The 15,164-nt window shown below is 43.4% G+C and overlaps 1 protein-coding gene and 1 long non-coding RNA gene across 2 annotated transcripts in view; one reads left to right on the forward strand and one right to left on the reverse strand.

Annotated features, from left to right (window-relative positions):
* Window positions 1-15,164, forward strand: part of LOC143181706 (uncharacterized) — a 203,523-nt gene that overhangs the window by 28,073 nt on the left and 160,286 nt on the right. The gene's annotated exons all lie outside the window — the stretch shown is intronic.
* Window positions 14,295-15,164, reverse strand: part of LOC143181646 (uncharacterized) — a 222,409-nt gene continuing 221,539 nt past the window's right edge. The window contains exon 11 of the mRNA XM_076382174.1: window positions 14,295-14,430. Within this exon, the coding sequence (XP_076238289.1) occupies window positions 14,339-14,430 (92 nt within the window). The 3' untranslated portion in view covers window positions 14,295-14,338. The remainder of the gene's footprint in view (window positions 14,431-15,164) is intronic.

A 15,164-nucleotide genomic window follows, 5' to 3' on the forward strand; every position in this document is an offset into this window, starting at 1 on the left:
ATTTATCTCTCTAATTACAGAACAAATGAAATGAAATGAAATCGTTAAACACAATTACCCTCTTCTTCAAATACTTTTCGTATCTCCATCGAGAAGCCGAAATCCCGCCACGGCAATGAACGTGTTAAACAAGTTATCGAGGGAAAGGAAGGTTCGCGTGAAACGTTCGTCGAGATAGAGTCGTCTGACACGCGATCTCCACTGGAGCCGCGGTTCATGGAACAGTAACGTTAGGTAACCGAACGCGACGTGGCAGAGGCGGTCAGTGACAGTGGCCTGGACATGCTACGCCAGGGCAGCGCGTTATTTTCCAATTTGGAAACGTCCGGCTACAATGCCGCCATTGATCTCCCCTTGGACGGGAACCGATTCTGGCTGGGACGCTACTCGTCCTCCGTGTCTCGGGGTTCGATAAATCGATCGTTCCTGTCAGTCGGCCAGGCAGAAGAAACCTCCCTGAAACGCGGCGTCACGGTTGCGCCTGGTCGCGGAATTTCTGAGCGATTCGAGCTGCGCCTGGAGCGATGCAGGGTCTTGTAAAAGATAAATATCCATCGTTCAGAAAGGTTTTTCGAGACCGAGGTTGCTGCTCGTTCGCTATCGCAACAGCGATGGCCTTTTTGTTTAACACTGGACGATTGCCCCACCGTGTTTTGATAGACGAGGAGGAATATCGGCATTGCAAGCTTTGTGCTTTGACGAACCACCCTAACTGGTAAAAATAAAAGCGATGGTCAGGGTCCTCAGTGGTTGCTTCCGTCATGTGAAAACGGGCTGGGCAATGGCTAGGATGGATAAAATCAGTGGTACAGGGGAAAAATGGTCATACGGAACTTGTGAGAGTCTTCTAAGTAGATTTCAGTAGCAGAGACTTCTGTAGGAGCTGTTATAGGGCTTTATAGCAAAGGTGGTTTAACAAAGCTAAGGTAAATTAACAGAGGTAGCTTGATTATCAGGGATGGTACGAAGCCTCCAGTGACGTCACAAGGTAGAGAGGGGACTTCACAAGATCGAAAAGTGAGTCACGATGTTCCACGGTATCCAGCATCTTCCTCTAAATCATGAGCAGACACGAGACGATGCGACGCGCAAGATACAACAACTGGCACGCTTATCTTCCTCTCGACTCGCCAGTGAAGAATAAATCGTCGCGGGTAGGGAATTTCGATCGCGGCCACGTGCCACCGACCGGAAAGGATTTATGCGTGCGCGTGTCGCTTAGCGCGAGACAGATTTGGTCAATCGTGAAGGAGGAAAGAAAGGCTTTAAATCAAAAAGGGACCATCGTTCGCTGGCAATTGACCGCGTCGACGTAACGCACCGGCCATAAATCGCGCGAGCTGGCACCGTACACGGGAAAAAGCTTCGACTTATAGAATCGAGCCAAGAAACTGCTCCCTCCCCCTCCCCTCTAGCCCCTCTGCTTTCAAGGAAATACAAAAGTTCACGCGCCCGCGATTCGACGGCTGACCCGAAAAAGCTTTTCCATTCGCTCGCCGCTTCTCATCCCTCGATAGAGCTGCAACTTCGCGTTGAATCCAGAACAGTGTGGAGCACCGAGATATTTTTCTGAGTGGAACGAGGGGGACGTGGAAACGTTTCTGGTTTTTTAACGAGATCGCGTTAGTTGATCCAGAAATTCGAGATGTTTAACGCGGCGGAAGTCGCGGTTCTAAATATTTTTTTAGAGGTCTTGGTATATATACCCAAGTGATATAGTGAATGCAAAATTCGAAGTTATTCTTTGCTGCTCGTTTCTGCAAAGGACTCTATGAAGTGTGCAATTTTATTCAAATATGTACAGATACAATTTATGGTCATTAACTTTAACTTATAGGTAATTATTAAAATATACGGGAAAGTGACCTTTGAGTTATTAAGTAATTCTGCAAGCTAATAATAAAGTCATATATAGTGATTATCCAGTTATTTAGACTTATATACTCAAACAATAGCACTGCGTTCAAGGCACAGAAATCTTTTGCAATGTTTATAAAAATATTTTCAAAAACGATCTTTAGGTGCATAGCAAGTGAAATATGAAGCGATGAATTTATAGAGATTTACTATGTGTCTGTTTAAAAATATTTATAAAAGAAGTTTGCATGGCCTCCGTAAGGTTAAAATTATTTATCAGCATGGGAAGTCCATGAGTGGCTCGCTGAATCTCCTGCAAGGAAGGGAAGAAGGAGAAATGGGTGTTTCTGGTCAGACAGAGTAGTGTCGCGCCGAGGCGAATGAAACCTCCAGTGATCGAGCTTCGAGATTTTATTTTAATCTCCCCAATGTAGCAAGACACTGTAACAGTATTTATAATAATTAACACGCTCGCGCGTCGCCGCCGCGGCAACAAAGATTGCGGTGTAATAGTCGACTCTTTTCTCTTTCCTTTCCTCTCTCGTTTTTCTCCTCCCGTTTAATAATTCAGTCTGAGATTCGATTATTGCTATTTTCATCTTTTTTTTTCTTTGCTTTTTCGTTTAATTCAACAACATATTTCACCGTCCTTTGTTTCTTAATCTCCGAAATCCTCTTCGATCATCCTCTTCCACGTGTTCCTCTTCATCATCGTGCTGATCTTCACGCGTCGAACGAAATTCTGAGAGGGGGTTCTCGTTTCTCATGCAGCGATCCAGAAGAGACGGCAACGACTGTTTATAATGTGTATATATATATACGTGTGTCTGTGTGTATATAGATTATGGTAAGAGTTTACGCGTTACACATCGTGTGGTATTCAACGTATTCTTTTTTTTTTTCCTCCTCGTGTGACCATGTGTATATAATACGGTATATACATACATAGTTTATTACAAGGCACAGGTAGCTTACACACTTATCATTCGCAATGCTTTTCGTTCGTTCGTCAAAAGTTTCGATTCTGTTCACGTTTCACTCTCTTGTTATACCTCTCGCACCACGCATGCCTCATTCACGCGATATACGTATTGCTTTTTCGGTCATTCATCCGACAGTGGTTACGCTAACTCTTACTCTCCTTTTACTCTTTCATTTTCCCTTTTATTGGTTACTTTATTTAGTTCATTACTTCGTTCTCTTATTTTTCCTCTAAACGGCCATGGAGACAGAGCACGAAAATCGACATGGGAATGGAAAAAAGTGGTAATAGTGCTTTGTTAAGGGCGATTGGAACGATTTTAGCTCTTCGAGATTACGCTTTTTCTGTACAGGAACACACGATCAAACTTATCGGTGAAATTTATCTGTGGTTGTAAAGCAAAATGAAAGCTTTCCCCTTTGAGGTTTGGTTTTTATATGTAGCAAATATTTATTGAATCTGTTGTGAAACGAGCGCAGAAGCTCTTTGATGGCAAAGGGGGACACATGTCTTATTAAAAAATCAACAGAGCATGTTTTAATTCTACTTAAAGCCGAGTCATGAAAATTTGAATTTATAGTCTAAAGAAAGAGTCTGCATTTTTAACAGAAGAAGATTGAAAGAAGAAACCTTTTCCTTAAAAAGCAAAAAGAAATGAAAGTATAATAAAGAAAGTCTTCGAACATCAACACCTTCAAACTCAAAATACATATGTATATGACTCACTCTGTTTTGTTCACAACCACAGATACACGCCAGTCTGTTCGGTTCTCTGACACTGGTAAACACAAGTGACACCCGAAAATGGCAAGGTACAAAAGCTATTAGCACTCCAGGTGTCAATTTCGAATCTCGATTTCCTGCAAATTATCCAAGAGGGGGTGATCTTTAATCGCGCTCGATTGCGATGTCCGCGTTGGTCCGCTGATTCGATGTGATTGCCCGATTCGTGACGCACGGTGCGTGGAAAAGTCGTAATCGAGGGAATCGAAACGCGATTCCGATAGGCTCGTCAAATTGAATCGTTCGACACGATTAAACCTCCAACTGGCTAATGATCGTTCGCTCGTGACCCCGATCAGCCGTTCGCGACCTAAGTGGCCCAAATTGCGAATCGGCCAGGTACGAAATATGATGAAAATCATTCTCTGGAATTAGTCACTCGAGTGCCACTCCCGCGTGGAATAAGAGATTCGACCCGCGCGAGTGTTCAAACGCTGTCGTTCCGTCCAACACGGTTGTTAGGCAACTTTGCAACCTTTATCCTACGCGTCGCCTCGGGAATCGACATTCTATTAACCATTTCAGTAACTTATATCCTCTCGTTCAGACCATTATTTTTCTACGGCTCGAGGAAAATCGTTCAGATGACCGCGGGCACGAAACAGCCAGCGGGAATGCGTCCTCGATCGCCTGCCTCGACTAAATAAGGCGAATGTCGTTTTTATTGCACGTCGACCGTGACCTGTTGCAAAGGATCGTCTGTGAATCACACTCGCTACAGCAATCATATGATGCTCCACATCTTGTGGCTGGCTCAGCCGATATGGTGAATTCGTAATATTTATACTAACTCCAATTTCTGTGTTTAATATAGAGAATATTTATGGGAAAATTAGAGGATTTATTAGGTACATAAATTAAGTCTTTCCTATATTAAAATATATAATGATTTTAAATCTTTATTTTAAATTCTCAAATTTTGTTTCTAGCTTTTTGCGATTTTCGGGGACTGACCCAGAAAATGGTAATCAAAATGAAGAGAGAGAATTTGAAATATTAGTATTGTCCTCCATGTCCTGTAATTAAACATTGAATTTCATGAACAAAAACATGGAATTAATTTGCAAATTTAATAATATAATAAATTGTACAATTTTGAATGTTCTGTGCGCTATAGAATCGCGGTAGTTATACTATCACCATATCAACTGAGAGTTAAATCTCTCTTTGTGTCTTTCCATTCGATTGCACACTGGAGCCAATAATTAACGTAGTTTGCAATTAACTCGAATCGAAACGCCCTCAGCAAAAATTGAAATTAGGAGATAGGATCGTGCTTCTACTGTCCCCATTTGCCGATCAAATAATTCATTGATCTCTCGAATTGGAGTCGAATCGAAATCTAACATCTGAGGCTCGCGAGATTACTCTTCTTTTATTTTCGTCGTTGCCCCGCGGTCCTGTCGCCCGATGAACGCGTCCTGTGAGTCCAAATGTTACACATAGAATATAATATATGTCTATATACATGCGTAATCCTAAAGTGTGCGCAGACGTACAATAGAGGCCCGTCGAGGGCTGGCTATGGTAGATTGGAACTTGTTCGCAAGCAGACCAACTCCGAGTGACCGAGACCCTTTCGAAGTGGAACAGAGAGGAATTTTTCAAATTGCTTTCTTAAAGATAATGGTGCGTCTAGACCAAGCGAACTAATACTCGTTCTTCCCTCATTTTTATTTATTATTATTATTTTTTAGGTGGATTTAGCTTGTACTGAGAGCAGAGTTTATTATGACTGCCTTGTTATCTTTCTTTCTTATCTGTAAAATATGCGACTATTTGTTTGGTCGATTATAATTATTTTCTCATTTCAGCAAAATTCAATCTCATCATGAATGAGTAAAATCGACAAATCAATAAAATAATGTATCACTTAAATTTTGCTGAAGCGAAGGAAGAACGAGCATTCGTTTATTCGATCTAATCGCACCATAACACTTTGAGTGCCGTTTCACCCTTTTGTAAATGACAATTCCTGTTGCCTTGATATTAAATAAAAAATGTCAACGAAGGAGATACTAGAAGAGAGGGCACAAAATAAACGTAAAATTGGATGAAAAAGAATTTTATTCAAAGTTAATATCTCTGTGCATATACTAGAATTCTTCAGTAAATACAGCGTGGCACTCAAAGTGTCGAAGCCTAGCTTCTTGGTTCTCCTTTCAGAAACAGCGTATCAGTTACATATGTGTAGTCAGATGATAGTTCAATGAATCAACACGCCTGGAACGTCATAACATTGACAATAATCATTTATTGAAAATCAAGATAACAAAGTATCGAAGAGTTCGTACGCTCTGTCGGTATAAAATATTGCCTCCTTCGTCCAGGTATTCCCTTGCATCTCCTCGGACTTTGCCCCTTGCGATTTCAATCTCTCTTTCGCTCTCATTCTCTCAGGCACACACACTCGCTCTCATATTGCTCCGTATGTACCCCCGCCGCGGGAAAACATTCTCGTCGTTGTTTGATGATCGACCCGCTGACGTTTCAGTCCGAAGGAGGGAAACGGCGGGCCGCGATGATTCGATAAAAAGGTTCGATTGCTCGTCGAGGGATGATTGTCCCTTGATTGAAAACGTCCTCGACCCGGTGGAGCGTGCACGGAGAGGGAAGAGTTTCGAACAGGGTCCGACCGCGCGTCCCCATATGGCGCTGGTGCCTTTCTAATCTTTCAGCGACGGTTTCAAATCATGCTGGATGCGTCACGCGGAACTATCAAGGGCTGCCAGGGTCGTGGAGCAGTCAGAGGGTGGGATTCACTGCCGAGCCCTTCGCGGTGAATGAATTCGGGGTTATCTTTGAAGGAACCCACCGACGAGCTTCACTAATCGCTGGCAAAACACTCGTCGGCACAAGGAAGTCGAAATAAATGATAAATAACGCCTAAAGCCTCGTTCAGGTTAGTCGAGTTACTTGGATTCAAGTGGTTTGAATTCAATAGTAACTTGGACTCAAGCTGTGTACAAAAATAATAAAAATGGCGGTGGTAGAGGTGATACATGCTGGTTATTTGGTTATGTTTTTCGAATAAAGGTGGGTCTACGCTACATGTTATATAACTTTTTAGAAAACCAAAAACAGACATGTGTATAACATCTCTCTTTTCTGATTTCTAAGAAGTTATATAACTTTGTTACATAAGATGTAACCCAGACCCAGCTTAACATTTTAGAAAACAGAAAAGAGGGATGTTGTATATACAGCATACATTAATCAATACGTATATCAAACTTTCAAGGCAAGATAAGTTGAAAGGACAACTTCACTCGAATCTTCAAAGGATACTTCGCGTAAAGTAGTCTAACACGTTCACATTGTTCAAATTGCCTCAAATCATTTGCATCCAAGGCACTTGAATTCAACTCCAACTTGACCAATCTGAACGTGCGTTAAAGGGCAGGTCGAAAGGGCGAATGTCCCAGGTCCAAGGCAAAACGCGCCAGTTGAGTGGGAGATGAACGAAAGCGCCTGGAGGATTGCGGAAAATTGTGTGTATGTCTCTCGTAACAGGGCGTTTCGGATTAACCATCGCGCAATTAGATTCTTGCTGGATTACGGTCGGAAATGTTCGAAGCTCGTGGAAGTTTCGTCGGGGCCGAGCAAACCGCAGCGAGCATTTACGCGCGGCGTTGAGTGTCTGCGAGTGTGTCCGCGCCGCTGAAGGGACGGTGGCTTTGCAGAGGGAAGAAGATTCAAGAATGAACGCATAATCCACGGTGTGGGAATAATAAACTGCGGCGGAGCAACCGTACCGACGCGGAAGTAATCCGATAATCCCATTAGACGGGTTTCCATAAAATCGTTAACCGCCATCCGGGTCGCGCAGTAAACGCGTCCTGTTTCTGACTTTCCCACTGGATTCCCGCGACAACACCCTCGTCCCCACGGTTTTGCAACCCCCCTTGTCCTACGAGCCGATTTCGTACGGCGTGCTGCGCTGAGATTAAACTTTTTTGTTAGCGCTTCGAAACGGTTAGGAGTGAGATTTTAGTGGCAATGTGTGAGGGAAAGGGTAAAAATAAGGGTAGGGTAGAAATACCTTAAGTTTTTGAGGGTGCATATTGAAATAGAATTTACGTTAGCTTGTTTTGTAGTCCCTATAATCTTCGAATAATTAAAATTTAATTCTGATCAAGTTAGAATTTTCTTTGGAAAAGACAAAATAATAAAGTCTTTACTCACAGCTAATCCAAGACTCCTTGAATATAAAAACAATACAGAAAGTATTTCATATTTCTCTTCATTCAACCGACAGTCAGTATCCATTCGAAGCAATATTAACGCGTATCGGGGCAAGCTCAAATAATCATTTAATTAATAAACGAACAAAAATATACCCATGAATATAACGTAAACAATAATCGTACTTTTTAGACGTTTTACCTCCGATATTCGGTCGAATAAAATTTAATTCAAATAATAACCCAGAGGAAAATTCGATCAATTCGGAGCGTTCTCCTCGTCCAGAGTAAATTAATTCCCGATGCCCGATGAAAATTCCGCTGTGGCCGTAATGATTCCAAATAAACCGAAAACACGGAGGAAACGGCGTCAAGTTGAAATCGGGACGAACGAGGGGGCGGTGGTGGGTCGGGGTGATCGGAGGGGAAAGGGAGTTTGTGCAAGCAATTTTCTGTTTCTCATTACCGACTGCATTAACGGAACATTCGCGTGCGATATTAGGACCCAATGTAAATTAACTGGATTAAATGCGTAGGCCGATTGCATCAATCTCATTAAGCGGAGCGCATAATGTTTGACGAGAGGACGGCTGGCGCGAGCGTAGGCGGTCGGTCAGTAACGATGTTTGGGGATGCTCTGATAATTATCAAATCCCTCCGCGTTGTTTGCGCCAGGCAAATCGAAAATAATAGAATGTCGACGAGTCCCGATGACTTTTCGTCGCCAGCGGTCCACTCTTGCGACCTGCTGTAACTGGGAGAGTCAATTCACCCTCGGCGAACACCTGTGCATTCGCCAAGGTGGTTGCAGTCGTGCAGAGCTCGATATTGCTTCGTATAATTGCTGTAGGCAAGCTGAGCTAATTATTTCGGAGAATAAAGTTTCTGATCCAGAAACCACGAAACCTGATTGAACTCAGAATTTTCAGACCGTGGATTTACTTTAGTATCCTTCCTCTCTTCGATTCATCTGAATATTTAAACTTTCCAGATAATATTTTATCCTGGATATGTTAATCGTGTTTCCAGTGTTTTCGAAAGGTAGAAATGAGTGTTTGGAGTGTAGAGGGATGGGGTAGCAGATGGGGTAAGTCAATTTTCTAAAATTTGTGTGGAAGAGTGTCTATGAAAAATTTCTCATCTAATTTCCATCATTTGCATATCTAATAGAAAATTATTTAGGAAAAATCAGGGTCTCTATGGAGCTCATTGCTCAAACGTTAAAGGCTGCAAACTAATTGATAAGTAAGTGATAATAATAATGTTCATGATAATAATAAATATCACAATATGTTAATAATATAAAGGTGGGGGTCTACCGTATATGTTATGTAACAAAGTTATATAACTCTTCAGAAATTAAAAAAGAGAGATGTTATACATATGCTATACAATATGTCATTAATATTTCTAAAAAATAATTTAACTTTGTTATATAACATATAGTGTAGACCCACCTTCATACTATACCAGTTAAGAGCATAAAACAAACAGCCAAGAAAAGCAGCGTTCGCATCGAGAAAAATTTGAATCCTCGCGTAGCCTCCACTTTAATTCCCTTCCCCGCTCGACTCTCGTTCGAGTCGATATCCCCCAGGCACGCTCCATCTGGAACCGAGATTCGAGGCCGTTCACAAGAAGTGCACGCGTCAGATAAAACGATGGGCGATCGAAGGAAAAAGTACCAGTGAGAAAGGATTGCTCGCGATTCGACCGCGGGGCATCTGATTGCTGTCACAATGAGCTTATTACCCCTATGAAGCTAGAGAAGTCCTTAACCCTAAGTTTCGCCTTAAAGGTTACGCTAAATACGCCACGTCCTCGTGGTCACGAGCTCGGGCGCCTATGGTGCTAATCGCTTAAAAGTCCTAACCGCCTAAAGTGTCCTCTACCCCTTCGGTGGGAAAACGAACGGAAATCGTGGGAATCAGAAACGCTTCGCGCGATCTCCTGCGCGCGTGTAACCGACGAAACCGTAAGTAACTCGTCCAGAAGCCCAACGGAAGTCGATCGGTCCTTCTCTTCTGAGAGCCCTGAAAAAGGGAGCGTTTTTCGCTCGATTAAATGGACGCTTCTGAGAGGAGCCTTTGATCCGCCGCATTTTTCCGCGCCCCCGACGCTTGGAGAACAACTCTCAGCGTTTCGATATTTTTCTTCTCCGTGTAAAAGCTCGTCGGGGTCGACGAACCCTCTTCTAGGCTATTAACTGCAACCCTTTGTCAACAGGAAGCTTTACTTCAACGGTGAACTGAATCTAGTACTTTGGAATATTAGGCGATTTTTAACAGGTGGGTTGACTTGAATGTAAGGCTCCCTGATTTGTTGAGGTTTATATTTGTAAGCCTTGAAAAAATAGGGAAACTTACTTTCTGATCAGCCCTCGTATTTCGATTTGGAGTTTCATGTTTCTCGAAAATTTATTAAATAAAGTAAGGGATTGATTAGCGTCCCGATTGTTTTGATATTACGATCATTGAGTCTAAATCGAAAAGGAATTAGTCAAGTATTTTGGTTTCTATTTCCCTGTCGAGGTTCTGCTTGACAGAGGGGATCAATTTAGAGCATTAGGAATCGGAGACGTTCACCCCCGAGCGAAATTTCATGGTTCAGAGGCCCTCCCTCGTCCGCGTCGTAAAACGAACATCAAGGAAAGTGTAACTGCGTAAAAACTACATTTACCGCGATTGGAAAAGTGGTAAAATAGCGATTGGCTTCGTTTTACGTTTCACTCTCTATTTTTCTTCGCCTATCTCTCCTCTTTGTCTGCTTCTTGTTCCTGTTCCTTATCTCTTTGTTGCGTACTCTTCTATCGTGCCTCGTTGCTCGTTCTCTTCCCCCCTCCCACCCCGCCCCCCATTTTATCGTTATCCTCTCGTCACTCGGTTCGGGTTAATTATTACAAAGATGCTTGTACAATAATATAATATAGACTCTGTATTAGTTACAATAATATCGTAGCATCCTATCCTCGCGATCGATCGGTCCGTATCCGCTCGTTTCACTCTCCTCTCCTTCCTCCCACGCTCGCCGTCGCGAAAATCCTTTCGTGGCGAGCCAATATACAATAAGAACATCTCTGGTGCGACGCGTGCTCGCCTCTTCGGATCTCCGCCTGATACGCAACATCTTTCGTGTACACGGTTGAGCCATTGCGTGAGTTTATTGCTTATTGCTTACGTTGACGCTCGATCCAAGGCCCGGGGAAGAAGCATATTCTCGTGGTCGAGGATTCGACTTTGAACAGCGGACGTCACGCGACACGGAGAGACCAGAGTTGCCAGAGATTTCCTGGCCCAGAGAGAATAGCCGATCCCCAGCATGTCTCACGACTTCTGAATAGCCTACAGTAGATCTCCACTTGTCTACTTGTGCGAGGACTCGCTTTTCACTCCAGATGAGGAATTCCCTGGCAACCCTGGGCGAGAGTTATGGAGCATATTTCTCGATGGTCGAATCGAGACGCAGGCTGTCCCGTAAATCACGCGACATTCCGCTTCGAACATTCGTTACGGGGAATTTCATTTTGATTCGCGGAACCCTCTTCGTCCTCGGCTCCTTAATAAAATATTCCCGCGATCCCCCCGTCCCCCTCGATGTAACGGGTGAAACAAGTGGCCAATTTGTCTTCGAGCGCGTCGATCCTCGACCTCGACCTCCCATCGAATAGTAATTCGCGGGTATTTCTCTCCGTGACCTGTGGACGTCCCGAAAAGGAAAACGAAATCGGCCGAAGATCGCTGGCGAGCAGGAGTCAGAGTCGTTCGGGTGATCGAGGATCTGGAACAAGTGCGCGAAAGAGAGGAATATCCAACGTGACTCGGCGCAGCGGCACGGACAACCCATCACAGTTACAATTTTACACTTTACACGTCCGCCCGCCTGGGCGCCGATCGTTTCCCCCCCTCGAGCGATCCTTCATTCCTCTCTTAAAATATTATGAGACTTCGTTCTGATGGATTTTATGTATCTACGCTGGTGGTCGTAACTTTGATGTATATGCGCTGGAGCTGACGCGTGACAAGGCCTATTCTTCTCTGACTGGAACCCAGGGTTGCCATAGGAATTCCCCCCTAGGGTGTATTGAGAGAATTGGGAGATGAGGATGAAATAACAGGTGGTCTATTGGTACAGATCTAACTCTAGATCTGAGTAAGATTTTAGCAACATAATGTAATAGAGCACCCCTTGTTTCTTACCCCATCTTCTAAGATTCGTTAATCCAAGGGGGGAATTCATATGGCAACTCTGTTGTAACCTAGAGGCGTTTAGAACTTTGAATTTTCAGACTCTGATTCCTTCCCCGCGACTCTCGTTTTCCTTTTCCTTCGGCTGCTCGTCGAATAGCCTACCACCCGGTAGATCGTATTGCGTTTGAATTACTTCCTCGACTCTTTGACACATTTTCGCTATACATTGTCGGTGTCGATTTCGATCTTACCCGTTACGATCACTCTCTCGCTCGGGAATGGAACACTCTACTCGGCAAGGAATTCTCCGCGTACGTTCTCGGTAAATTGCACTGACGTTAATGCTGTACAGAGTTGCCATACGAATTCCTTCCTTAGATATCGTGGAGCAAATTGGTAGGTGGAAGAAAAAATAATAGACGTCCTATTGTATTGTGTCGCTAGGTCTAGGGCCTAGATCTACACCAATAGGGCACTCACTATTTCTTCTCTCACCTAATGTCTCTCACTATACGTAAAGAGGGAATTTCTGCGGCAACCCTGATGGCCTGTTCTCTATTCTTGGAACATCGTGGACGAGTGCTAGAAAAATAACGCGGCTAACCAGGAAGCTTTGAAAACTCTTTGTTTTATTCCTCTACTGTGTTAGGTATTAATACAGCCGAGAGCTATTATAGCTATTATATAATAGCGTACGATCAGCTATAACGTGGATAACAGCCCTTTGTAGTTATTACATGACAGCTACAGCGCAATCGATCTTTAATACTCCCGCTAATATTTCGCGTAGTAATTGAATTTCAACGTGGCCCCTCTACATTGGCCAAAAACCTGTTGTCGGAACGGAATAATGTTCGATCCGCTGTAAACCCATTTTTTCTATGGGATTACGGTTTTGAATACGCCTTTGTGCGAAAATCTCGGTGCGTGGGTCGATAATTTTGTAGTATTCAACTTAACCAACTCGCGTGAAACGCTTTTAGTAGGAGTATAAAAAAGGTTCCTGGGAAAAATTGTTCCTATATAAAAAGGCAGGTATCTCCTGTTCCAGAAGTTTCAGGGTTCTCTGTCCTCTCAGCGACTGAGGATCTCTGCTATCGGTGATACTTTAGAAAACATGGTCCTCGATATTTCAAGACTGTCGCGTGCCCTTCTCCCCTCCCTCGAAATAATAACGTAATTACAAGTTACAAACTACAAGGTTCCCACGTTTAATGCGAGCTCGCAGGGCTGCAGAAACGAAGGAGCATCCGACGTAAAAAATATTTGCCGAGTAAACTGTTCCCCTCGTGCCTCCTTATTAAAGCTATTCCTCTACGTAATTTCTACCTTAAAAGATAGCGGCCTTCGTCGGCCCGATCGTCTTATATAACTTAAACGAGATGTCGTTCGCGCTCTTCCATTCTATCCCACTCTCTCTCTCCCTCGCATTATTCGTTAATCGATCCCAACGATCGCAACGTCCGCGAGACGCCCGATCGATCGTGCGTCGCGATCTCGCCCCGTGATATGGTCTAACCCATAAAAACTCGTGGTAGTCGCTTCGTTCGTTAGCTTTACCTGATTTTTAATTAGCTAGTGCCTACGAGCTACGTCGGTATAAAAACCTACTGGCCAGGGGAAATTCCTGCTCGCGGCTCGCCCTCAAGAACAAACAGGTCCCCGATTTGTTCCTTCAAAGAAAAAACGATTGCCTTCAAGAAGCTTTCCTTCCATCTCGAAACGTCCACCTTGATCGGATCTGAATCCTTCTTCAACGAACCTCCATCCTGTCTCTCTTTTCCCTTCACTTTCCTCTCGGTCGAGAACACGCTTCTTATACGGAAGGAATCAGAGTTTTGCCTCTTGTCTGTTTATTATGGGGGACTTTAGCCCTCCCTCTCTCGTTGGCTCGTCTCAAGGGGGATTCTGTGTCGGCTGGTAGGAACCTTGAAAATTTCTGCTCCCAAGAGTCGATTTTACGGCGTTGTCCTTTGCTCGTTGCCTTCTAATTCCGATTCAAACTTCCCTCTTCCCTCGTTTGACCGAGCGTGACGATCGTGCGAGCACGAATTCCTCCCGACGCATCAGAGAGGCTAGCAGCAGCTACGGACACGAGCGTTCGAAGCCAGAGAATCGATTGTTCCATTTCCTTGCCCTGTATCTTTTCTTGCTGGTGGCCCGGACGCTCGACCGATCTTCTTCGGTGATTCGCGACGAAGGCGATTGTATATATATAATATATATATATATATATTTTATACACGTGTACCACCTCGTCTCTCGTCACTCACACGGTGTCCAATAACGCGAATTACAAATGTCGGGTTTAACGGTCGTGAGATCGTCGTCCGGTTCGATTAGAATCACCTATATATCGCGACGATCGCCGTCAGGGTGACGATCATCAGGTACGTCGATCGAGTGACGGAGACCCCGTTATCTTCCATGCATTGGCCTGGAACAGAAGAAGGTTTGATCGTTTTATAAGTGAAGGGGAAAATATTTGGAAAATAAAGTTAGAGAATTTTAGATAATTAATTAACTGCCTTGTAGACTGTCTGGATTGGAAATGGTGCAGGCATTTAGGGCTTCCTTGCAGTGTTATTAATTGTTCCCAACGCGACTGAAGTGTGTCTGACTTGGGGATTATTCTACTGCCAGTAAATGAGACAGATTTGACGTAGCTAGGAGAATAAGTCGAGTCGAGATTTCCATTACCATCAGTTTCCTTAGAATTTTTATTTGTATAGAAAAGAATCATTAAATAGAGATTTGGATAAGTATTTCACACTTTTTTTAAGTCTTCTGTAAGCCCAGGGTAATAAAAAAATTGACAGCCACATATGCCTCTGCCTATGGATTTTGAGAATATATTTGCTTAGAGATAGTGAAAGCAATTAGACCCACTTCCAGTGAGTCTAAAAATTTGTTAACTAAACAAGCTGCAGTAATTCTCATTCTGGTAACTTGAATAAAAAAAACTGATTAAAAATCAAGTCCTCTTTAACGTGTAATATATTTGATCTCTATAATATTCTTTCCTACCTCTGTATTTCATTTCCAATTTTCACTTTAATTTACGTTAATTCTAACACTGAAAGTGAACTATTCTGAATTCACCAAACCCTCGTAGAACAAATGTGCCAGTCTCTGTACTTCCAAATCCAAAAGCGTTTTTCTGCGCAACCT

Source organism: Calliopsis andreniformis, chromosome 1, assembly GCF_051401765.1.
Source record: "Calliopsis andreniformis isolate RMS-2024a chromosome 1, iyCalAndr_principal, whole genome shotgun sequence".
NCBI lineage: Eukaryota > Metazoa > Arthropoda > Insecta > Hymenoptera > Andrenidae > Calliopsis > Calliopsis andreniformis.